At 42.5% G+C, this 24,891-nt stretch overlaps 1 protein-coding gene across 3 annotated transcripts in view; it reads left to right on the top strand.

The window, feature by feature from the left end:
- The first annotated feature begins 7,083 nt into the window (after nt 1-7,083).
- Nucleotides 7,084-24,891, top strand: part of KLF9 (KLF transcription factor 9) — a 33,080-nt gene continuing 15,272 nt past the window's right edge. Inside the window, exons 1-2 of one of the 3 annotated variants that reach the window (XM_072992204.2) lie at nt 7,084-9,174; nt 11,065-12,945. In XM_072992204.2, coding sequence (XP_072848305.1) covers nt 8,637-9,174; nt 11,065-11,204 — 678 coding nt within the window. In that variant the 5' untranslated portion in view covers nt 7,084-8,636 and the 3' untranslated portion in view covers nt 11,205-12,945. Of the gene's footprint in view, nt 9,175-11,064; nt 12,946-24,891 lie in introns of those variants that run through there. The other 2 variants (XM_072992203.2, XM_072992202.2) reach the window with 2 other exon arrangements.

Raw genomic sequence — 24,891 nt, 5'->3', positions numbered from 1 at the left:
AGACCAATCTGGGACGGATTGATCCACATTAGGGATGTGCTGGAATTCTCTAACAATAATGACATGTCATCAATGATTTTTAAAGTGATCCCAACCATTCCAGCAGGGATCTAAAGAGTGTGGTAACTCCTGTGTAGCTGACCTCTGAGACAAACATACTGCCAGCTTCTGGCCTGTACTGTGCCTGAGCTGATATGTGAGACATTGGAGTAAAGGGTCTCAGAAGACTCTGTTGTGGAAGGTGCTGTATCTGGCAGGTGCCAACGTAAGGGCCTTTAACTCTAGGTGGTCATATATGAAGAGTCCAACTCTGATTTACTGTTAAGCCCTGCCTGCCTGCCTGCCTGCCTTCCTATACTAAAATACATTTAAATCAACAGAGCACAACAATCCATTTAAGAAACAGTTATTAAGGGAAGGTTATTTGCCTGCTTTTGGAAGGACAGCATTTATGCGGAAGAAGAGAAGGAAGCAAAAAATACCCCTACAGTCAGTAAATATACATTGTTTAGAGGATCTACGGTACCAACCAACAGTCAGAATCCCACTGGTGTTTGCAGACACCTGCATAATATTTCATGCAACTTGTAACTCATTGATCAGGAGTTAGTCCACATCTCATTGAGACACAACCCCTCACCCCAGCAATTAGCCTCAGTTAGCTACTACAAGTTATGCAAACCTTATGTGAAGACCAACAGGACTCTGGCCAATGTCATGCTTGCACCTGACTGAAATATTACTCTCCACTTCTCTTGCCTGCAACTTTCTGCACCATCTAAAAACCAATTCTATAAGGCATACCAGCCCTCTGGACATGGATTTGTGTGTGTATATATATGTGTGTGTGTTTACATTAGAAGGGAGAAACCTCCCTTCCAATTTCACCAGAGGAGGAATTAGTTTGATAAGTGGAAGAACTCTGTTGGATAATGGCAATGCTGGATATTTAATTGCCGGATAGCTCAGTGGTTTAGAAGGGGAGTCCAACTCCCCACTGTGCCTCCTTGATAGAGGCTGGACTTGATCATCCATAGGGTCCCTTCCAGCTCTGCAGTTGATGATGATGATAAAAGTAAATCAAAATTAATGGAAATATTTATAGGAAATGTGGGGTGGGAAAATTGCAGAAGACAGACTGAATTACATCTTCACTTTTATTTTAAAATAACAGATTCCTATCATTTCTATTTAAAATGCTTCTTTTCAACACTGGCAATATACCACTTATCTATTTAAATTCTGCTGAACCTCCTTTCAGAAGGCTTGCCAATTCAAGCCTCCATTTATTGCTGCTTCCCACACAGAGAGTGCCACACCACCATTTTACATTCCCTTGTTCACATTCAATGTAAGCAAATAGTTTAAACCCATAAAGCATTTTATGAAGTGGAAATTGAAATCGGGGGGGGGGGGTATGTCTCTATAGTATGTTGTTTCATAACTTGAATAATCCTTATTATGAGGGTATTATGCACTCTGATCTCAGGATGGTCATCTTGAAACAAAAGAACTTGCAAAACATAGTCTATGGAAAACAGCTGAACAATAATTCATCAAGAGGTTTGATTTTATAACCTGTGGCTTTGACCCCTTATCCTCTAGTTCCCTTCAGCCCAACCTAGGATGGCCAAATGTGATAGTTTGTGGATGCTTCCTCTTTTATTCCTTAGGCACATAACATTCCTCAGATATGACAAATATTTTTAAATGGCATCAAAATACAGAGATCATGTTTGGTTGGTAAAGATGTCAGAGTGGTATTTAACAATCAGGTTGTAGCCTATTTCATATTTAGACCTATTCCGCTTGTACTACAAAGGGTTTAAGAACCTCTGGCATAGTGTCATGAGTGCAGCTGAAGACCTGGAACCAGAAGGGTTAACTGAGGCTGAGGAGAATGCTGAGCAATCAGAAACACCTGAATCGCCTCCAGATTCTCCTTCCCCAGCAGACAGGCTTCGGGCCAGGCTTCGGGGAAGACTTATGGCAAAAAGGTCAGATGATCGCTCGAAGGCTGTCCACAGAAACATCTGTTCAACTAGCCCTGAGTACTGACAGGATGGAAAGGTTTCCAGCAGCTCAAGGGGCTGTTTTACTATAAAAGCAGCTCCTAGTCAGCTGGAATTCTGTGGAAGTAACAAGTCAAAACTTCTGGCTTGCATCCATGCTCCTTGAACTGTGTTTCCTGACTCTGGACTCGGACCTTGGACTACGTTGTGTGTTTGACTTTGGACTCTGACCTTGGACTACGTTCTGTGAGTTGTTTTGGTAATTGGATCTCAGCTTTGCATTCCTAGTATTCCTGACTTTGGACTGGCTTATGGGACCTTGACTGTTGTAACCCCTGGGAACGTGACACATAGAATTAAAATGGTAGAAAAATCATAAATGTTAAATTTTACAGTTGTTAGTGACCTTTAAGACCCCTGTTTTATATTCAGTTCCTTTATAGGAGGTTCTGTAAGCAACCACAATTACCTCAGGCAATGGATGACCACAAGAACAACATGGTAATGAGTTCAGTCTGATTACCTTTGAAACTTTTAAAGTGAATCTGTTAAGGGAGTATTTCTATCTGGGAGGTACAGTACAACAGTTATTGTAGTGTTTATATTTAGTAGTGCCCTAAACATTCTTGACTAATATTGAGTCCATTGTGATGGGTGTCCAGTGTGTGTATATATCTTATCTCAGGTGTCTAAATTTTCATTCAAGATAGAAGTGGGAAGCGTGCATGTAGGTGCATTGATCAATAGGTTTTCAGTACAGCAGGATGCTAAGATGTCCATGTTGTAGTTTTACAGTGGTAACAAAAAAGAGCACCTGTTGTGTAGATTGTTCCAGAATGAGTTTGATGTCTGGATGGAATTTATTGAAATCCTGGTGGAATTTCTCTAGATATTTCTTTCCATGAGTCCAGATCAAAACAATATCATCAATGTACTCAACCGGAGGCATTGTTTTTTGTTGCAACAGTTAAGTATTGTTCTAGTTTAGCCATTAATATGTTTGCATAATGGGGCTATGCAAGTGCCCATCATAGTTCCATCTGGAGATAGGTTTTGTCAAAGGTGAAATAATTGTGTGTGAATAAGTCACAGAGGGTGGTGATTTTGTGTGCTTCTTTATTTTGAAAGGCATTCAAAACAGCTCATAGTCATGTCTGTGTGTGATGTTAGTATAGAGGGCTTCTACGTCCATTGTAGCTAGCATGGCATTATCCAGGACAGTGGTTCTTAACCTTTGTTACTCAGATGTTTTTGAACTGCAACTCCCAGAAACCCCAGTCAGGACAGCTGGTGGTGAAGGCTTCTGAGAGTTGCAGTCCAAAACTCCTGAGTAACCCAAGGTTAAGAACCAGTGATCCAGGAGGTCGTGTGTGACTTGAAGTTTCCTCAGAAAGTCTGTGGTGTCTCTTATGTAGCTAGGTGTATTGGTGGCATGCCAGGGTTACCAGGTTTGTGTATTTTTAAGTGATAGTAAGAAGGTGGCTGGTTGAGGTTATTGTGGTGTGTTAGCTGGATTTATTCACTTTTTTTTCAGGGAGGTTTTTCATAAAGTTTTGTAATTCCTTTTGATATTTAGTGGTTGGATTTGTGTTTAGGAGCTGGTAAAATTTAAGAGTTGGACAACTGTATTTCAGCTTATTGTGTGTCGCTTGATCTGTCCATGACAACCACAGTGCCACCCTTATCTGCCCCTTTGATGACTATGTTGGTATTATTTCTGAAACTGTGCACAGCCTCAGGCTCTGTCCAGGTGAGGCTGTATGGTAAGTCATGTTAATGATCTCAGTTCAAGGGCAATGATAATTGTTGTTTAGTCATTAAGTCATGCCTGACTCTTTGTGACCCCATGGACCAAAGTACGCCAGACCCTCCTGTCTTCCACTGCCTCCCAGAGTTTGGTCAAATTCATGTGGGTAGCTTCAATGATACTGTCCATTCATCTCATCCTCTGTTGTCCCCTTCTCCTCTTGCCTTCACACTTTCCCAACATCAGGGTCTTTTCAAGGGAGTCATCTCTTCTCATGAGCTAGCCAAAGTATTGGAGCCTCAGCTTCAGGATCTGTCCTTCCAGTGAGCACTCAGGGTTGATTTCCTTCAAAATGGATAGGTTTGTTCTTCTTGCAGCCCTGGGGACTCTCAAGAGTCTCCTCCAACACCACTATTCAAAAGCATCAATTCTTCGGCAGTCAGCCTTCTTTATGCTCTAGCTCTCACTTCCATACATTGCTACTGGAAAAACCATAGTTTTGACTATGCGGACTTTTGTTGGCAAGGTGATGTCTCTGCTTTTTAAGATGTTGTCTAGGTTTGTCATCGCTTTCCTCCCAAGAAGCAAGTGTCTTTTAATTTCATGGCTGCTGTCACCATCTGCAGTGATCATGGAGCCCGAGAAAGTAAAATCTGTCACTGCCTCCAGCTCTTCCCCTTCTATTTGCCAGGAGGTAATGGGACCAGCGGCCATGATCTTAGTTTTATTTTGTTTCTTGATGTTGAGCTTCAGACCATTTTTTGCACTCTCCTCTTTCACCCTCATTACGAGGTCCTTTAATTCCTCCTCACTTTCTGCCATCAGAGTGGTATCATCTGCATATCTGAGGTTGTTGATATTTCTTCCGGCAAAAGTCTAGTTCTTTATTTCAACCTTATAGAGGTTGGATTCTATCACCTGTAGCTCTGAAAGCCTTTTAATCTTTTTTCATGCTTTAGATAAGATCACCTATTGAGAGAAGTCATCCCTACCACCCATGCTTTGATTGTTTAATTATCGTTATTTGTGTGATCTTCATTGCATGTAGCTTTTGCATTTCTACCCTTTCTGATCCTTTTGATTACAATTCCCCACCCATAAAGTTCACTGGAGGTTAAACTTGCACATTTCTGTCTCTCACTGAAGAAAGACTTTTCATTATCATAAACTTCCCTGCTGCTTCTTTGTGTTTTATAAAGTGATGTTTTACAAATCTGCTTATCTGTGCTAAAATGTCTTTGCCTTCTTCCAGTCACTGCTTACTAAATAACCAATGTTAAGATAACCATCAGTCTTTGTACCTTTTGTATTTCTGTTCCCCTTTTTTTTGATTCTATGGAAGGCCTGGCTTCACAATCATGGCCCAGTCTTCCCAGTTATTAGTCTGCTGAGCTGACTATCTTTAAAAGGACAGTTTCAAAGAGAATGTGAGTTATATCTACTCACCTTTTTTTACAAAACAGCATTGACAAACAAGTTAGGTAAGAAGTTTTAGTAGCAGAGGTGCCTATAATGTTGCAATTGAATACAGACAGCTACTTTGCTTCCAGTGTGGTTTAGAATACAAATGCTGTCCTAAATAGATTCTGTAGGGGTGGGGTGGGGAGAGGGAATACCTAGCTATATAATGTACTGAGAAAGTACAGTACTTGTTCATAAAAAAAATGTGAACTTTCAGCTGGAATTCAATTTCCTTTCACAGCCTCAGACAAATGTATTTCCCACTTTTCTTATTAGTTCTCAGATAATTCCTTATTCCACCCCACTTATATTGTGTTGTGAATATTATACTGCAAATTGCTTCAAACAACAAACTGCTCTTATACTTTGTTAGCTGACATTCACATTAACAATAGCAAACTCAACAAATCTTCCTTTCCTATGCCAGCTTCTCTACTTCCAGCTTCAAATGTTCTGTTGTAGCTATTGCATAACATTTCAAGTAATTCTGTTCAGTAACTCTTTCAAGATAGGCAATATATATTTCCATAGTACAACAAGATGCCCTGAGTATAATCACTGCACAATATACAATATAAAGTAAATATTTTTTTTTATTCAAGTAAGCTTTGTAGGTTTTGCTGTGGATACTCAGGGAGTGAACACAAATAGGACCTGGGTTTGCTTTGCTTTGGTTTTGTCTTCCCTTGTGGTGGGATAAGAGTGAACTGTGAGGGAGGGACCTTGATATACCTCCACTGACAGGAACCTATCACTATTTGATTAAGTTCCGGCTGAGCTGTGTCTCAAACCTCCACACTGGTAGGGGGACTGTAAGGATGATCCAGGCTATAAGACTGATAGATCCATTTGTTTTCTATTGCCTTTTGAAGATTACTCCATCATACAAACTAATCTTGTGAGAAATACGAACTGACACCCATGCGTCTAGCAAGAGGAGCCCTTAACCTGTGCCATCACCACTGCCATAGGTGGACTCATTTTGTAACTCTAGGGTGAATTTTTGACTGATGTTCTTTTTCCTTTTTCAAGAGGGGATCTTGAAGTAGCTTCTCAGCACCTAGCTTTATGTTTCATACCTTTTTACTTTTGTATTTCTGGATGAAATAGATTATCCAGATCCATTTCAGTCTGCCTTTTTGCCTGGTTCAGGGGACTGACAAGGCCTTGGTTGCCTTGATAACGACGTACAGAGGGAATTGGAGTGTGCACCCTCATTGATTGATTGATTGTGGTGGGCATCTCAGTGTTGTATCTATATCGGTATCTGCAGTGTGTTTGTAGAGAATGGGAATTAATGCTACAGGGCTTTCAGTCTTTCCTAGAAGCATGTCTAAGAAGGTCGTTCCAAAGAGATCAGTTTGATGCTTTATCACTTCTCCGCTCTACGGCTTTGCGTTTTATGGTGTGAAAAAGTAATGTTTCACACTGTGAAACGTCTGTTTGTTATAAGCCACCTGGCACTCCTTAGACAACAAGTTGGTCAGCAATGATTCAAACCAAATTAAATCATCATTATCCTCTACTCTCCTTTCCCAAAGTTTACACTTCACTCCTGGAAACACTCTTTCCTAACTGGTCCCCATACCAGCGAAAACTACTCGGAATGTATTTTTGATTGGCGGAGTCGATGCTAGTGACATCAGCCCGATCACTTTCGATTGGCTCACTGGTTGCTGGGACTATAAGGACTGCTAGTGAGCTCGTTAACCCCATCTCTGCTGCCAATGCAAACTTGGGAGTCTTGGCGAGCCCAAAGCGAGAGAGTTACTCCTGGACGACAAAGAAGCGAGAGAGAGAGAGAGAGAGAGAGAGAGGCGCGACGCCAAGGTCCCTTTGCTCCCTGCTGGGACGCCCCCCCCTCCGCCCCGCCTCCGGCGGCCGCTGTCTTACGGCTCGCCCGAGCGAGAGGCGGAACAGCGCCCCGCCCGGCGCCTCGCCGCACAAGCGCCCCTTCCTTCAGCCTCAATTCTCCCGGCGCTCCTTCCGTTGCCCTTTTAAATGGGGGGCCGCGAAGCTCCAGGAGTAGCACGAGGCATCGGGAGAGAACCTTAGGATTGGCCGCGGTCCCCGTCGGTAGACACACCTCTCCTGCAAAAAGTGCCCTTCTCTGAGTGGAAAAGGGGGGGGGGAGAGAGAAGGTAAACAGAGTTGAATCCCTCTCCCCGGCTGACCAGTTGGGGGGGGAGTTTTTGTTGTGGGGTGGGGCGGGGGCTCGCGGTGGAGGAACCTTTTTTTATTATTATTTTTTTGCGTGATGGGCTTCTGCGAAATCGGTCCTGAGCAAGACTGTGCCGGAACACGGAGGAGCCGCCGGAGGCGAGGGGGGAGTGAGTCAGAAGGCAGGCAGTGGGCAGAACCAGCCCGAGTCGGTGGTGACGGTGACGCCGCTGCCGCCGCCCGCAGACCTCGCGCCGGGGCTCCTGTTCCAGCGCCGCGCCTTCTGCCGAACGTGTGAATGCGCTGGGAAGCCTCCCGAAGGCGACCAAGGGGGAGAAGCCGGTGAGCGAACTCCTGAACTCCTCCCTGAGCGTTTCTCCCGATTCGTTTTCTCCCACTTCCGAGGTGTGGAGAGAGATAGAGAGAGGGAGAAGCGAAGGCGAAGGACCAGAAGAAGGGGGAGGGCGAGCCAACCCCCACACCCCTTTGGTGCTACTTGAATTACTTGAAGTCACCCCTTGTGACCCTGTTTTTATTTTTATTTTTTCCTGAAGAAGAAGGAGGAGGAGGAGAAGCAGCAGCAGCGGCGGCGGAAGACGAAAAAAAGGCGACGGCGCCAGACCGATCCGATTCCCACCTAATCCAGCGGGCTCGGGAGTGAGTGCATGACCTCGGGCGCCCACCCCAAACCTGGCGTTGGCCAGCCTTCGTGGGAACGGGAGCGCCAGCAACGGCGGAGACTGAGGTCAAAAGGTAGCCGAGCGGCGTCTCTCCCTCTTTGAGGGTCACCGATGGTCGTGGTTATGTAAACGCCCGGAGCCTTAGGAGTGGATCCCTTTTTATTTATTTCATTTTTTTAAATGTTTTCTTATTTTAGTTTGAATTTTTATTTTATTTTGCCTGGCGGAGAAGCCACCCCACCCCACCTCCCCACCCCCACCCCGCGATCCGCAGCCTGAAGGCAACACCACCAGCCGCCGAGAGATTGCAACACCCCACCTACCCCCACCCCACCCCCGTCCGCCCCACCTACCCACCACCCAGCCCTCCGAGAGGGAGAGGGCGGCGGCGGCGGTGGCGGCGACGGACTCTAGACCGGCAGCGAGGAAGTTTTAGGTTTATTTGGGGGGGAAATATTTTTTTATTTTTATTTTAGCCATCGGATTCCACACTTCCTCCTCTTCTCCCTTCCTGGCCATTCATTTCTCCTCGTGGGGGGAGGAAACAACCGAGGGTGGCTGATCCTCGCCCGCAGGATGTCAGCAGTGGCTTACATGGACTTCGTGGCTGCCCAGTGCTTGGTGTCCATCTCCAACCGCTCCGTGGCACAGCAAGACGTGGCCCGGGAAGCGGAGCTCCTGAAGATGCCCGAGGAAGAGGAAGAAGACGCCGCTGCCGCCGCCGCCGCCGTCGTGACCAAGGAAATGAACGACCCCAGGGACGCCTGGAAGGATTATTGCACTTTGGTGACGATTGCCAAAAGCTTGCTGGACCTGAACAAATACCGACCTCTCCCGACCCCGTCCATCTGCAGTGACAGCGTGGAAAGCCCCGACGAGGACGCGGGCTCCGACAGCGACGTGACCACCGAATCTGGGTCGAGCCCTTCCCACAGCCCGGCGGCCGAAGGAGCCGAGGCGGGCGGCGTGGCCGACCCCCTCGCCCTGCTGCACGGCGGAGGGCCTGCCAAAGGGAAGCTGGCCACGGAAAAAAGACACAAGTGCCCCTACAGTGGCTGTGGCAAAGTCTACGGGAAGTCGTCCCACCTGAAAGCCCACTACCGAGTGCACACAGGTGAGCCCTGGGCTCTCTCTCTGCCTGCCCCCCCCGGGCTGAGCCGCGCGGTGGGGAGGAGGGGGCGGGGAGGTGCGCCCCCCCTTGCGCTTGGGGGGGGAGGGGGGCTCCCGTGGGCAGGCGGGGACCTTGCAGCTCTGAGGGAAGCCCAACCTGTTTACTGAGGCAAAATATCCCCGTTATATAAAGGGGAAAGCGGCGCTTTGCGCGCCCGCTATTGCTGCTGCTGCTGCTGCCTTGCCTGCTTCCCTTCCCTTTTTTTTTTTAAGTATGTCGGCTGTCCTCATTTGACCCCCTCGGAAAGATGCTGTGTGATTATTTTAGCCCTTCTCTTCTTCCCTGGCTAGCTTCGATGGCAGCAGCAGCGCCTTCTCCATCGTCTCCTCTCAGCATTCTCGAGAGGAGGCTGGATTTTCTTGAGGGTACAGGGTGTTAATGGAAATGGCACGTCAAGACTGTGGGTGGATGAGAGAGAGCAAAGGGTGGTTCACTTGCTTGTCATGCTACTGAAGCTTGCATTTCCCCCCTCCCTCCTTCCCTCCCTCCCTCCCTCGCTTCTGGATATTGCTGAAGTGTACTTACACTGAGAATGTCAGACCAGTAGAGGAGCTGTTTAGTCCAGAAATGCTTATTTGCCATTGAAAGGAATGTGAGGGTGGGAGGGGATTCGCAACTTGCCTGGATGCTTAAGATTGTACAGGCACTGAGCTTTCTGAGATTTCCATGTACAGTAGTCATATAAATTCATGGTAGCTTTTGCCAGGATAGTTATATCAGGCCAAAGGTCTCCTTGTAGATTTTATGTAAAGTTAAACAGCACTGTGCTTGGCATTTATGGATAGATGCTAGTACAGTGGACTGTGCACTAGCTACACATTTTAAAATGTGGCCACTTCCTCAAGTTGGAACAGTATTGGTTCAGCTTTTCTAGCATGTTTTGGTCCCATAAAAGTCACTGGGCGTGGCCAGGTTTTGAAGGGTGTCGCGGGTTGGTGACGTATTTTCCAAATTTTTATGAAGAAACCCATGAGTGCTCATAATGGCTAAGTGTGTTGGAATGTAAAATTAGTTGGGGAACAAAGCATACACCCTAAAGCATGGCAAAATAAAAGGCAAAAGGCCATGAAATCTCTGCTTTAGGAAAGTTGCCCCTCTTTTTTGCATAGAAAATGTACATATGAATAGAATGTAACTGCTAGTGGTTAGCATCAACAGAAATTTTCCGAGGACTTTCTGGGTTCAGTTATTGTTATAGTGTATACTATCAAGTCACCTCCAACTTGTGATGACCCTATGAATGAACAATCTTCAAAATGTGCTGTGCTCAACAGCCCTGGATTCAGCTAGTTCTCAGTAATATAGCAAAAATCTTTGAGTTATCTGAATTATGCCTAACGTGTCAGTTTAGAAACCAGTGTCAAGTGTTTAACATAAACATAAACTGATGTTTCCAAGGTGGTGATGAGTTATTCCCAGTTCAAAAGCCAATCCACTGGGGGGGGGGGAGGGGACACTACGTTCTTTGCTATTGAATATATCTGGTATTTCACTGCAGTCACTGGATGTGCAGTCCTAGCTATTGATGAAGTAAGAACATGGATGGTTTTCACCTGGGCTTTTCCAAGGATTGCTTTTGTAGTAGAACAAATGATTGGTGAATGCTTCCTTCCACAACAAAGTACAAGGTATCTAAATGTGTGGGTGCATTTGGCAGCATGAGCCACAATTCAGCAAAAGACTGGTAGTGAAGGGGGGTGACCTATAAGGATATTTTCCTCACTTTTTGGTATGGCGATGGCAGAACATGCTTTAATACATTGATATCACTTTTTGATGTTTGTGATTATCTATTGCTCCTAAGTGCTAAAAATATATATATCTATATTTTAGAGATGGTTGTAACCAGTCTTTTTTCTGGCAGAGTTGGCCAAACCCTTACAACAAAAGCAACAGGATGGCTGCAATCGTCCTCCAATTTTAGAGTTGGCCTGCTTGCAAATTTTGAACATTTTTGGATATATTCTGTGTAAAAACAAGGTTTTTCCTTTTTTTTTTATTCTACGAATGTAGATTTTTCCGTAATTACTGTGTTTTCTTTCATTAAAAATGGAATAGACAGCAAGCAGTGAGAGTAAATACTGTGTGTTTATCCATAACTGTGATTATCCATAAAACAGTGTAACCCATGTGAGTAACAGAATATAGTAGTTAAACAGAAACAGATTGGCTCCAGAAATTGAGAGTTTTATAAACATTTGTCTTGTTTTTGGATTTTAAGCTTTTCTGGGGGCTGGGAGCAATATATGAGGCACATTATCTGCCCAGTCTTTTTAAAGCACCACAAATGGAAGCTGGTCTAGTGGAGGAAGGAAAAGAGAAGTATGCACCGCTTTAGATTATTAGCAGCTCTCTTGAAGATTTCCTCTCCTAAGAGCAGTAAGCTGGAAGAGGACAAGATTTCATTGTAGGGACCAGTACAAAACAGTACTGTTGTAAATATCTGTGCAGTAAACTGCATCCACCTCCAGGAGGGTGTGGTGAAACATGGATTCTGGCTGAACTCCCACTGAAGTGGTTTTCTGGCCTAGATTTCCCTGCTCTGGAAAGAAACCTGGGAGGGAGTCCCAGAACTACTTTCCTGCTCACAGAACTGGTATCATACGCAATGCAGGACAGAAGATGAACAGGAAAAGGAGTGTTGCATGTCACTCAACAGTGATTCCTGTGGTTAGAACACGGAACACAGGAAGGAAAAGGCTGTAAGCACCAGCCAGTTTTCTTGGTGTGGCAGAAACCCAGCAACTTTGTACAAATGAAGAAGTACTGTTTGCCCATATTAAATGCCAAGTCAAAAGAGTTTTTTTTTTTTAAAAGGGTAATTAGTAGCTTATTAGACTTGTTTCCTTTGAGCAAGGAAGAAAGGAAAGATCTGAACAGGTAGAATGATAGGTAGAATGGAGAACAATTCTTAAAAGAATAGAAACACAAAGTGTTTTTCTACAAAGTGAAAACTCCCAGCCACCTTTTCAATCACAACAACAAATCCCACGGTATTATTCAACCACTGCTCAGAGGAAAAGAAGTTCTGTTTAGCAGGGGGGCCATGCAGAATGGAAAGAGAGCAATATGAAACAGCTTCCAGTTAATCTAGAAGAGTGGCAATATCAGAAATGCCATTATATGTTCTGTCTTCCTGCCGAAGGTTTATATTCTACTGATAAGAACATCAGTTCAGTGTTCTAAAAACTATGGACTAATGCCCTTCTGTGACACCTGTAGTAAAAAAAAATAGCATTATTCATTTAACTACCTTGTTCGTGTATAAACCCACATTCTGTATCAAATAATTTGTGAATTTAAGATTTTTCCCACCAAGGTTGGTTCAATGAATAATATCAACCTAGACACTCGTGTTTTACCAGCTAGAAAAGTGCTCTAGTTCAAAATCAATAAATATATTTTATTTTGCTTTAAAATTCCTTCCTACCACTTAATTATTTACAAGTAGCTTTGTTACTTGATGAGCTTGCTTGTATATTAACATCTGAAATACAAAGTTACTTCCATGCCTGATGAATCCCAACATTCTTTAACAGACAAGTAGAGTGAAAGCAGGGGAACCTGTGTCCTTCCAGACAATACCCACCAGCTCTAGGCAGCATGGCCAGTGGACAGGAATGATGGAATTAAAGTTCAACCATATGTTGAAGGCCACAATTTCTCCACCACTCTTCTAGTGTAAACCAGAATTAATGTCAATTAAAACAAAAATAAGTCGGAATACGATAGATAGATAGATAGATAGATAGATAGATAGATAGATAGATAGATAGATAGATAGATAGATAGATAGATAGATAGATAGATTTTATACCCTGATCCTATAGGCTGATTCCTACCTTGGAGAGAGATTTTGTCTCAGTGGGAGAGCACATGGTTCAGTTGCAAAAAGTCCAAAAGTTCATTCTGTAGCTGGAAAGAGCCCTGCCTGAAACCTGATCAGTGTCAGTGTTGACAATACCGGACTCTTGTTCAATATAAGGCAGCTTCATGTATTGCTGCTGATCCAGAGTAAGACGGCTGTGTCCTGAGCAAGCAAGTTAGTCGAACTCTCCATGCTAGCATGAGTATTGCCTGCCAGCTTCAAAGCTCATGGCTCTCATTGCATGTCTTGTGGGTTGTACAGCTCTAGTATGGCATTTCCAAAGCATTTCCCCCATTAAATAGTGTAGTTGTGACCAGGGTTACTTATTCACACCCTTTTTTTCTAAGCACACCTCTTTCCTTATTTTCAGCTTTTCAGATCTTCCTGAAATGATATGCTCTTTCTTTATCTGAATGTGCTTTCTCACAGAGTTTTAGCAAGTTACATTTTTGAACTGCTGCCCTCACATCTGTTGTCCAAAAAAGTAACTTTTGCACACTCTGCTTTTTGAGTCATGAGTGTGAATTGCTTTGTAGGTCTTCACAACCGCGCTGTAAGGAAGATGCATGCTCTCCCTTACCTTACTTTTTATTTTACATTCTCAAATTTTATTCTGAAAAACAGAGGCAGGATTTCTGCTTTTTGTGCCTGTGTTAAACCTTCTGCTCATTGTCCTCTTTTACTGAAACATTGTTCAGCGATCCCTGGTTAGATTAGACTATAGGTGCACTAGCACTCTGAGCTCCTCAGATGGCTTGGGCATGGAGTTATACTGAGCCAGTAAATTTAGGACCTCCTGCATGGATTGGTTCTTTCTCAAATTTAGGATAGGCATGTCCCACCCCTGTATGAAGGGAGGTCAGGAGACCTGGAAACTTTCACACAATCCATGTGATCTCAAGAATGATGGATATTTTAAAAGAATTTAGTGCTAGCATTCCAGCATAGCACGAATCATCCTAAAATCAGTAAGTATAGAGGTAGGGAAGATCAGGATGAAAGCACACAAATACATTGGTCTGTAAACCTAAAATAAGATAATTAAAGTAGTACGTCTAGCAATATATATTTGAGGGCTACATGAAGCATAACAGAGAAGCAGGTAACAGTTTATTTAAATGTTTGAAGGTTCCCATGTGAGTTTTTGGGTTTTAGGATGAATCATAGCAATTGTGTCCTTTTTCAGAGCATCTTAACTCTGAATCCATGTTGACAATATCAAAATGCAGCAATTGGGGTAAGATAAAATGGAAGTCACCTAATTATTTTAAGAGCTATAATCCATTTAAGGGAAGGTTCCCACTATGTGTTGTGTTTCTCACACCCAAAGTCCCAACCTTCCCCTTCCCCTATTGTTCACTCACAGGGAGAAATGCAATGTGTGAATGGATGGATCTCATGGATATAATCTTGTGAACACAATGGCTGCTTGAGTGACTGGCATGACAGTAAGGAATTCCTTTTTGAATTAATTGTTTTATTTCTGTACTTAATGCATATGTTCTTGGTGTATGCATTGTTTGACTATAAATACCATGTGTATAACACCTAATGGAATAGCAGGATAGGACTAAAATTACCCAATCATTTCCCCCCTCCCTTACGTTCACTTAAACTTCACCTGAAGTAGGAAATTAATTTATTCCATCATTTAAAGGAAATGTGTATTGAAAGAGGAGGACAGCAAGCTAATAAGTTCACTGTGTTTACTCATCGACTTCTTCCTTTCACACCAAACAGTTAAGGACATTCTGCCAATTATGAAGCTCTGGTTGCCAGTAACGGACATTATGAAAAATCCAGCATTAACAATTGCTTGGTACACACTGTGCCTAAGCACAGAACACAGGTGGGGAATGTGTGGCCTCTCCCTGTTGTTGAACTTCAGTTCCCATCACCCCTAGTTAGTGGTGATGGAAAACAGTAATTGTTGCACATCAGTACAGTATTTGGAAGGTCTGTGGTTTCTCATTTGTGAAACAGAAAAGCATATACTTCTTAGAAACCAACACACAGTATCTCTTTGGACAAGTATATTCACCCCTTTGGCACATTCTCATATGAGAGAGAACTGTTTATATCTAGGCCCAGGTGGTTAGAACGCCTGTTCCCAAACTGGAGGAATGCCTCTCCTAGGGAGGGCAGGAAGAAGTAAGTCTGAGATACTCGTCAGGGAAACAAAATTTTATTAGTGTAAACAGCTTTTTTCCATTTGCAAATGTCATACCACAAAATTCATTTCAAATATATAAAATGTTTTACTATTCTTTTGGATTTATTTTTCATTATAAATTACAAATTGATTTCTTAGTTACAAGTGGGTTGGGTGACTGTAAAGGAGAGTTGGAGGGCATGAGAATTTCACGAAAAGCAAAAAGAGTGTGAGAGATGATGAAAAGGTTGAGAACCATTGGGTATAGAAACCATGTTGAGGGAACCCCATATCTAGACCTTGTATTTCTTTCTCAAGTTCCTGTATCAGTAAAATAAATTTAAAAGCGAGTTTTTCAAGGCAAGATAAAGTACATTACACCCAAAATAGATTTCTGTCCTAGAATTCATGGTTTTAGTACAGGTATTTGCAGACTTCTTGCACAGATCATAAGATACAGCAACAAAATTGCTTGGATGAGAAGATACAGTATTTTGCTGAGATGCCTTACCTGCAGTGGTATAATCAGGTGATCACTCCTACTTTCTCAATGCTTGACTAGTTTACTTGTTTGCTAAGAACTTCTATACCATGCAACAGTTCAAATTACCATTCTTCCAAGTGAGAGCAACTGATATATTACCCCATGCCAACTATGCCTGGCACATTCATACAGAGGGCCTGATGCAAGAATCCATTAAGCCGGCATTCTATGTCTCAGCACCATTCAAATGAATGTTCATTGCCTACATTCAGTGGTCTCTCTTTGCTACCCATCTTCAAATTTCTGTTGGGCATGGAATTTTCAGAATTTGTAGACTACATCCCACCGAGGTCTGCAAAAATTATCTCAGCTAGATATCTAGGAGCTTGAATCAAGGAAACAAAGTTGTGACAGGTGGTTTCAAGCTCCTAAGCTAGTGAATTCAGATTCCAGCATCCATTTTCATCCTGTCGGGGGGGGAAGAAGGAGGAAGTGGGTAGGCATGGCTAAACTATGTGGGAGCTGCAAGGTATTGTAGGTCTGGTAGTTCTTTTGACAGGTTTCTTGTATAGGTCCTGTGGAGAAAACAAGGGGAATGGACTGGGTGGACTAAACTTTGCGGATGGTGCAAAAAGATTATGGGTATGATAGTCTCTGCCTATTAGGTTCTGCACAAGAAGCCTCTCAAGGAAACTATCAGACCTTTAATCCCTTGTAGCTCCCACAGAGCTTAGCCTTGCCTATCTTTTCTCCCTGTTTCACCCATATGATGAAAATGGCTGCAGCAGTGTGAATTCACTAGCTTAAGAACCTGAAAACACCTGTCAGGTCTTTCATTTCTTGATTAAAGCTCCCAAGAAGTCTGGCTGGAGGAATTATTGCAGACTTCTCAAGGATGTAGTCCAGAAATTTGAAGTTCCCATGCCTGTACAGTGGTGCCCCGCATAGCGAGCGCACCATTTAACAACGAATCCGCATAGCGACGTGTTTTTTGTGATAGTTTTTTCGATCGCATAACGACATTCTCAATACCTAAAAATCGCATTGCGATGATCGGTAAGCATTTCACTTACCTAACTTCGCATTGTGATGTTTTTAAAACAGCTGATCGGCGGTTCCAAAATGGCTGCCCGTAGCATTTTCGCGCCCTGCACTTGCTTATTGGGCAGCGAAAATGGCGGCCGGATGGAGGATTTTCCCCATAGCGGTGAGTTTTTCCCCATAGGAATGCATTAAACGTGTTTTAATGCGTTCCTATGGGATTTTTAATCCTGCATAGCGACGAATCCGGATATCAGAACGGATTATCGTTGCTATGGGGGCACCACTGTATTCTGTTACTGTTTTTAATAATGCATACAAAATAATTGTGGTTTGTTTGTTTGTTTTTTGTATACATGATTAAAAACAGTAACAGAATATAGGCATGAGAACTTCAGATTTGTGGACTACACACCCCAGATGTCTGTAGTGTACCCAGTGTAGTGTAGTAGTGATGGACTAGGACTCCGGAGGCCAGAGTCTGAATCTGTACTTGGCCCTGGAAACTCACTGGGTTAATGGAACTGGTAAATATCTCACTTACCTTTTAAGCCTTATTAGGGTCATTATAAGTTGGTTCTGATTTGACAGCACATAACTAACTAACTAATACAAAAGAAAGGGATGCTTTGTAGGCCTCCTGCCAGGTGGCCACAAAGTGTCAAAATGCTTGTGAACATCTGGATTCAGTGAGTTTAGAGTCCTTAATTCTGAGATCAGGTGTTTAGAACCAGGCATTCAGATTCTGTTGGTCAGCCAGTAATTGCTTGCTCAGGATAATCAATTTAAGAAGAAACATTAAAGGAGAGAGAAATCCATTCAAAAAGCCCCTGTGAGAGAACAGAAGCTATTCAGGAACAGGGAAGAAGAGCCCATCAGAACATGTTCTTGATAATGCTCATTGGTCTGTGAAGACTGGTGGTGACGTCTGAACAATTCAGGGAAATCTGTGACTGAAAGAGGCAGGAATCAAAAGAGATTTTTATGAGAACTAAATAGCTATGTGCTGATGCAAAGCTGTGGACATTTGCCTGGACCATGTAAAAGCTCAAAACATGTGCTTTTGGGGGGAAAAAGTAGGAGTGGTACAAATTCCAGAAGGCTTGGGAGACATAGAGGGATGCAAGGTATTTTAGATAGTTTGGGATTTTTTGTTTGCATGGGGAATGGATTTCAATCTTGGGGAATGTGCGAACGTGCTTGGATCCCCTCTTGCCCTCTATCCTTTTATATATGGAATGGATTTGGATTTTCTTTTTTTTAAAAAAAATCCATCTTTTCTTTGTTTTTCAGTCTAGTCATCTGCACTGTCTCCTGAAAAGCTCCTGAAATCCTAAAGTAAATCACACCCTAATAATTTCTTTTTCGAGACCACACCAAGGGTCGATTTAATCTGGTATTCAGTTTCCAGTGGTAGCCAGGCAGATTTCCTTAGACAGCCACCAAAAAAGATCATGGATAGCAACCATTCCCAGTTGCTCCCAGCATCTAGTATTCAGACAAATTATTTCTGAATCTGGAGGTCCCATTTAGCTGGGATTGATGGTAGCTACAGGGAGAGATCTAACTTTCTTAAATAGAGCTAATATTGTCCTAAGTAATTTATTTTAATGATGATATTCCTTTGGCACAGTGGATTCCATGAGCTGATTATTGTTAAAAACATTCTTCATGCCACCCCTGCCAGCCATCAGTGGTTTGGCCCAAGTTGATTTATACTATATGCAGCTGGCCTGGCAGAAGGGGGCTTTTACAGCCCTTTCCCTGATATGGCAGCCCCCCCCTTCCTTAAAATGTTTTGCAAGTAGTTAGAGGAGTCTGCTCCTTGAGAAGATTCCATGAATGCTAAGGGAAGCTTGAGTTTTAATCTTATGAGGCACAGCCAAGAGGCTACCTCTATTTCGTTCATGTCACTCATAATTTAAAAATCATCGTAATTATGTTCTGTACTAGTCATTTTCCCACCTAAACTAAAAAAAATGCAATTATGGTTGCCTTTTCTTGTGGAGCAAACAACAGTTTGACTTGTATTCTAAGTGTAGTTGTACCCCACTTGTCTAGAAAAGTATTATGGTAGTTGCTATTTCATATTATTTAATTCTATATCCCTGTCCTCTTAGTTCCTGCAGCCTGGGGCAAGGATAGGTGTGCTCTTCATATATATACTGAGATACTGAACCTTGAAATTGATCTTTGCATTCTGATTTTTAACAAAAAAAGGGGGGGGGGGAGTTACATGTGCTGACATCAAAATTGGCTAAATTCAGTTGTTAGTTCCCGCTAGAATAGATCTATTGAATGAATGAGATTTGATAAGTGAACAACTAAGTCCAGCTGATTCAATGAGTTTACTTCAACTCGGACTTTTAGCCTACAGTGTGTGTTTCTGTGTATGTATATTTGTTCTAGTTTACGCATTTGTTTGGCTGAAACTGACACCATTTTTTTTCAACTTGGGAAAATGTAAGAAGGAATGTGGGGAGAGGCAATTCTGAGAAACAGAACAACTAGGTAGAGGGCAGGAGTAGAAGACCTGGTGATCTTCAGATTCCGTCAGCACGAGCCAGCACAACTGGTGTTTCACTGTGCTGAGAGAGTACAAAGCATTGGGAGGATGCCAGGCTGCTCAAGAAATCACATAGTGAGAAAACCTCAACTGGAGCAGACTAAAAGCCAATCTTGTCCCACATTCTGTTTGCCACAGAGGTGAACCTAGTGTCTAGGAAAGGACCGCAAGCAGGCCACTAGGGTAACAAATCCTCACACACCCTTTTCCCCCAGTGGCTAGTATTCAGAGGCATGCTGCCTTTGATCATGATGCTCGCATGTGGCTCCTATCCTAAATATGAGATGGGGAAAGTTACTTTTTTGGATTATAGTTCCCAGAATACCATAGCCATCATGATCGCTGGGAGCTACACTCTAAAAAGGCAACGTCTCCTGCCTCTGCCCAAAAATGTGAATGTGTATTATTACATATGTCCCAGAATGGGAGTTTAGTTGAATGTTTTGGATTAGGTTTGATTGGAAGACATATTTTGAGTTTTACGTTTGGAGAGTGAACATGAATGGACACTGTTGTCTTTCCTGTCTCAGGGCCCTACATGTTCTGTATGTACAGTATGTTCTGTAGAATACCATTGTAGTGATTCCTTGCTAAGGCCCAACCTTATTAGAGACCAGAAACCCATTGGAGTTAAGAACTTCATTATCTGGAAAAACTGTAATATTGAATTTGACTTAGTGAATGAAACTTTAGGACAGTGGTTTCTAATTTTCAGTCCCCAGATGTTTTTGGACTACAACTCCCAGAAATCCTGGCCAGCAGAGATAGTGGTGAAGGCTTCCTGGAGTTTTAGTTGAAGAACATCTAGGGACCCCAGGTTGTGGACAACTGCTTTAGGATATATAACTGAGGTATTTTAAAATATAATTGATATGTCTTCTAATAGATAACTTAGGTGTTTGAGTACTGATAGGACTGAATGTAAAGTAACGCTGAAAAACAACACTAAAAGCATCATACTGCCAAAATATAGTTTAAAACAGTGGTTCTCAAACTGGGATACCCAGATGTTCTTGGACTGCAATTCCCAGAAGCCTTCACCACTTACTGTGCTAGCCAGAATTTCTGGGAGCTGCAGTCCAAAAAAAATCAGGGGACCCAAGTTTGAGAACCACTGGTTTAAACAACATTCCTGACAAATTTAAAATCCACATAAGGAACAGATTTGCATTACTAAACTCTATTGACCCAATTGTAGATTGAAATCCTGTGAATGAAGCATACCATCTGGCCAGGAGAAAATAAAGAGAAAGTGGAAACAGTGTGCTGAAGACCTATATAGAAGAAATAGTAGGATGAGAGGCTCCTTTGAAAAGGAATCCTGTAATGGAAAAAAACTATAATTCTAGAAAGTGAAGTGAAAGCTGCTCTGAAAGCACTAGGAAGAAATAAATAATCATGGGTAGATTGGATACCAATAAAACTATTTCAAGCCACAGAGGCTGAATCTGTCAAAATCCTAAAAAGTACAGGATATGCCAACAAATATGCAAACCAAAACAATGGCCCGCAGACTGGCAACATTCAATATATATTCCAATCTCCAAGTATAGAGATGCCAAGGAGTTCAGTAACTATTGCTTTAATTTCTCATGCAAGCAAAATTATGCTCAAGATGTCACTACAAAGGTGTTTACCTTATATGGAGTGAGAAATGTCTGATATTCAAGCTGCATTCTGAAAAAGGACAGGCACTCAAAATAGTATTGCAGGTATCTCCTACCTAGTGGAGCGCACCAAAGAATTTCATAAGATAAGAACATAAGAAGAGTCCTGCTGGATCAGGCCAAGGGCCCATCTAGTCCAGCTTCCTGTATCTCACAGTGGTCCCACCAGATGCCTCTGGGAGCACACAAGACAACTAGATACCTGTTTCCTCATAACTCTTCCTTACATCTGGCATTTGGAGGTACCTTCCTTCTAATCCTGGAGATTTTACATATCCATCATGGCTTGTAACCTGCTATGGACTTTTCCTCCAGAAATCTGTCCAGTTCTCTTTTAAAGACATCTAGGCCAGATGCCGTCACCATATCCTGTAGCAAGGAGTTCCACTGACTAACAACAGACTAAAGAAAGCTGACAAGAAAGATCGATCTATACTTTGTAGACTAAGGCAAAGCTTTTGACTGTGTAGATTTTGAGAAATTATGGGCTGTTCTAAAAGAAATGGGTGTGCCTCAGCACTGGATTATCCTGATAATGTATTATCAAGATACAATATGGAGAGACAAAATGGTTCCCTATAGTCAAAGGTGTCAGATAAGGGTGCATTTTATCCCCTTTTCTGTATGCAGAACATATACAGAAAGCCAGACTAGATTCAGAAGGAGAAGGAGTGAAAGATGGTGGAAGAAACATCAATGATTTAAGATGTGGAGATGACACTATCTTACTGACAGAAAGCAGAAACGACTTGAAACCAGATTTAATGAAGGTAAAAGAAGACTGCAATTGAACATTAAGAAGACACAAATCATGTCTACAGAACTACACAGCTTTAATGTCGATGATGACGAAATTGAACTAGTGAAAGATTTTGTATATTTTGGTTCAGTCAACAATCCAAATGAAGATTGTACCAAGAAGTGTTAGGAAGACTGAGCCATGGAAGGGCAACAATGAAGGAATCAGAAACGATCATGAAGTGTAAGGATGTCTAACAAGAGAACAAGATCATCCATACTCTTGTATTCTTGATCACCATATAAGGATGTGAAAGATGGCAGGGAAAAAATAAAGAAAGCTGACAGGGAAAAAATTGATTCATTTGAAACATGACCCTGGAGGAGAGCTTTGCAGATAGCCTAGACTTCCAGAAAGACAAACAAGTGAGTCCTAGTCTAAATCAAGCGTAAACTTTCTCTGGAGGCAAAAATGCTGAAATTGAGGCTGCCCTATTTTGAGAACGTAATGAAAAGGCAGTATTCTCTGGAAAAGACAATAATGCTGGGAAAGGTTGAAGACAGCAGGAGAAAAGGAAGACCAAATACAAGATAGACCAACTCCCTCAAAAAACCACAGGCTTGAGTTTATAAAAGCTGAGCAAGGATGTTGAGGACAGGACATTTTGAAGATCTCTTATTCATAGGGTCGCCATACAGTAGAGAGGACTTGGTTGCACTGCTTGTAACAACAACTGACTGAAAAACAAGGGGAGAAGTAGCAGCATGCTTGGTGAACCATGAGGTATGCATTACTGACAAAGAAAGTGTTCCAAAGGAACAAACACCCCACTCCATATAGTCCAGTAGGTATGGCGCATGCTCTGTTGCCTCAGGAGTCGGACTGTACAGTGCTTATTGTCAGTTAGGAAAGGAAGGCACAACAAGTCATAGAAGGAAATTATCTGCGCAAGCATTTTGCTGCTTGAGGCATCCCAGAGGAGACTGGGCTGGGAAACTGAACAAGAATAATCCTTGTTGGAGCAGGGATGAGCAACTTATCTCGGACTCTTAATTCCTATCAACCCAAATCAGCAAAGCCAATGGTGATGGACGTTGGGAGCTGCAGTCCAGCAGAATTGAGGGAGGCAAGAGTTTTCTACCCTATTTTAGGCCCTGAGGATAAAGTACCTTAACATAATGCAGATCTCTCTCTCTTTTTCCGCTCTTCCTGCCTATTTAATAACAAAAATAGAATGTTGGACAATTCTGTAATTTAAAGCAGGAGTCTTCCCAGAATTGGGGGAGAGGCCCTTTTGCTTTTCCCTGGACAGCCCACATACTCTTTCCAATTACTTCAGCTCCCCCAAAGAACCCTCAAGTGCAACTTGTGGCCCCTTGGATATCCATTTGGGGAAGTTCTGTTTGTATTACACACCCAATAATGTCCTGTTTTTGGTCTTAAAGGGGCTTTTCTAGAAAAAAAAGTTGCTGTGATAGTTTTAAAAAAATTATTTGGAGGGAGACACATCACACCTCCATATGGTTTGGGGGAAGAATTTGCACTTTATGCTACAACTGAGGTGGAAGGAGCAGAGATGGGCTGTACAGTGCCAGTTCTTCCTCCCAAACCGTCTGGGGGTGTGATTTCTATCTTGGGGCAGATGTTGCCCAGATTAGAGAGGGAGGAGGTCAGGACTGCCTGGGAAGTCTTGACAGAATTGCCGGGGGGGGGGGGGCTGAGAGCCCCATGCAGTCTGTGGAGTGCACTTTGCCCACCCTTGATTTAAAAGTATTTAAAATGTATGTACCGTGCATTTTTAAATGGCCATTTTACAGAAACAAAGGAGAGCAGATGTTATAGGTAGATCTAGCTTTACTCCCCCCCCGGGGACTTATCTGAAAACAATGTGCCTAACCCTTATACAGTAAGAGTCTTTTGTAACACTGTTGGCCTAGTACAAACATACCCCACACATTGAATTTGCCAGGCCAGCTGCTTGCTTATAGGGATGCTTGTAGTGAGGCCTCTTTACTTTATTTTAATGGAAAGGCCTTGAGCATAAGCATAGCTGATCTGTTAAAACCACTGCCAAGTAGGAAAATTCAAGGCCAGCCAGCAAGTGCAGGAGAGGAAGGTCTAAGAGAAACAACTGATCATCTTAGCCAGTCATTTACCTCAGACCTCTGGAGTAATCTCTGTAAGTTTTTAGTCATAGCACCACTTCAGTCATAGCAGGCAATGTGGGTTTTAAGCTTGCCCTGAGGAACCTTTATAATCAATTCCGGAGCCTCGGTGTCTTTTGTTTCCATTCAAAACTCTAATAGTGTACCTCTATTTTTATTTTCCTCTGTGATTTTTCCAGGGCGCTTAGTCAGAAGGGCTTGTTTTAATAGAGTTGTTGTTATGCTGTCATCTTTCTTCTGTAGACTTTTTCTGTTTCCACACTGAATCTGTTTTCCCTTTGCAAAAGCTGAATTTACCAGTACAACTTGAATCTTGTTTACCAGGCTCTCACGTATGCAAGAGGAGTCTTAAATAAGGTAAACACCAGTTCTTATATTTTAGTGGATTCCCTGCTACTCTATGAGTGCTATTAATAGCCTTGTTAACTGCCTCTGTTTCTCATTCTCAAAACCACGTAACATCAGCAACATACAGGAAGAAGAGGTACATTCCTGGATACTTCTCATAATAGGAATTGAAGGTTTCCTTTAATAGCCAAATATGTGTGAAGGCTTTGTGGAAGGAAATAGAAAATCTTGGTTTTAATCTGTAATTAATGATGATGGGAACACTTTAACATAATATTGTGTTCATGAGAGCATTTAGAAAAACAGTACAGTACCATGGCAGGATCTGGCCAACTTGGTGTCTAAAAGAGGTATCGGTACAGGAGTTTCCATGGGAATTTCATGAAAATAGATGGAGTAGTACGGAAAACTAAGTTTCTTTTTTTCCTTACAACACAACTGCATGGATTAAGTGTTAGCTACTTTTATAGACATATATACGAAAATAAGACTGGGCCTCATATTAATTTTTACTCCAAAATGCATTAGGGCTTATTTTCAAGGATTTTTTTACTTCTTTTTCATGTACAACAATTTACATTTATTCAAATACAGTCATGTCATCATCTTCTGATTGCTGCACAGTGGTAG

Source organism: Pogona vitticeps, chromosome 2 (genome assembly GCF_051106095.1).
Source record: "Pogona vitticeps strain Pit_001003342236 chromosome 2, PviZW2.1, whole genome shotgun sequence".
Lineage (NCBI taxonomy): Eukaryota > Metazoa > Chordata > Lepidosauria > Squamata > Agamidae > Pogona > Pogona vitticeps.
The sequence above is the reverse complement of the archived record's forward strand: the minus strand, read 5'-3'. Positions and strand labels throughout refer to the sequence as shown.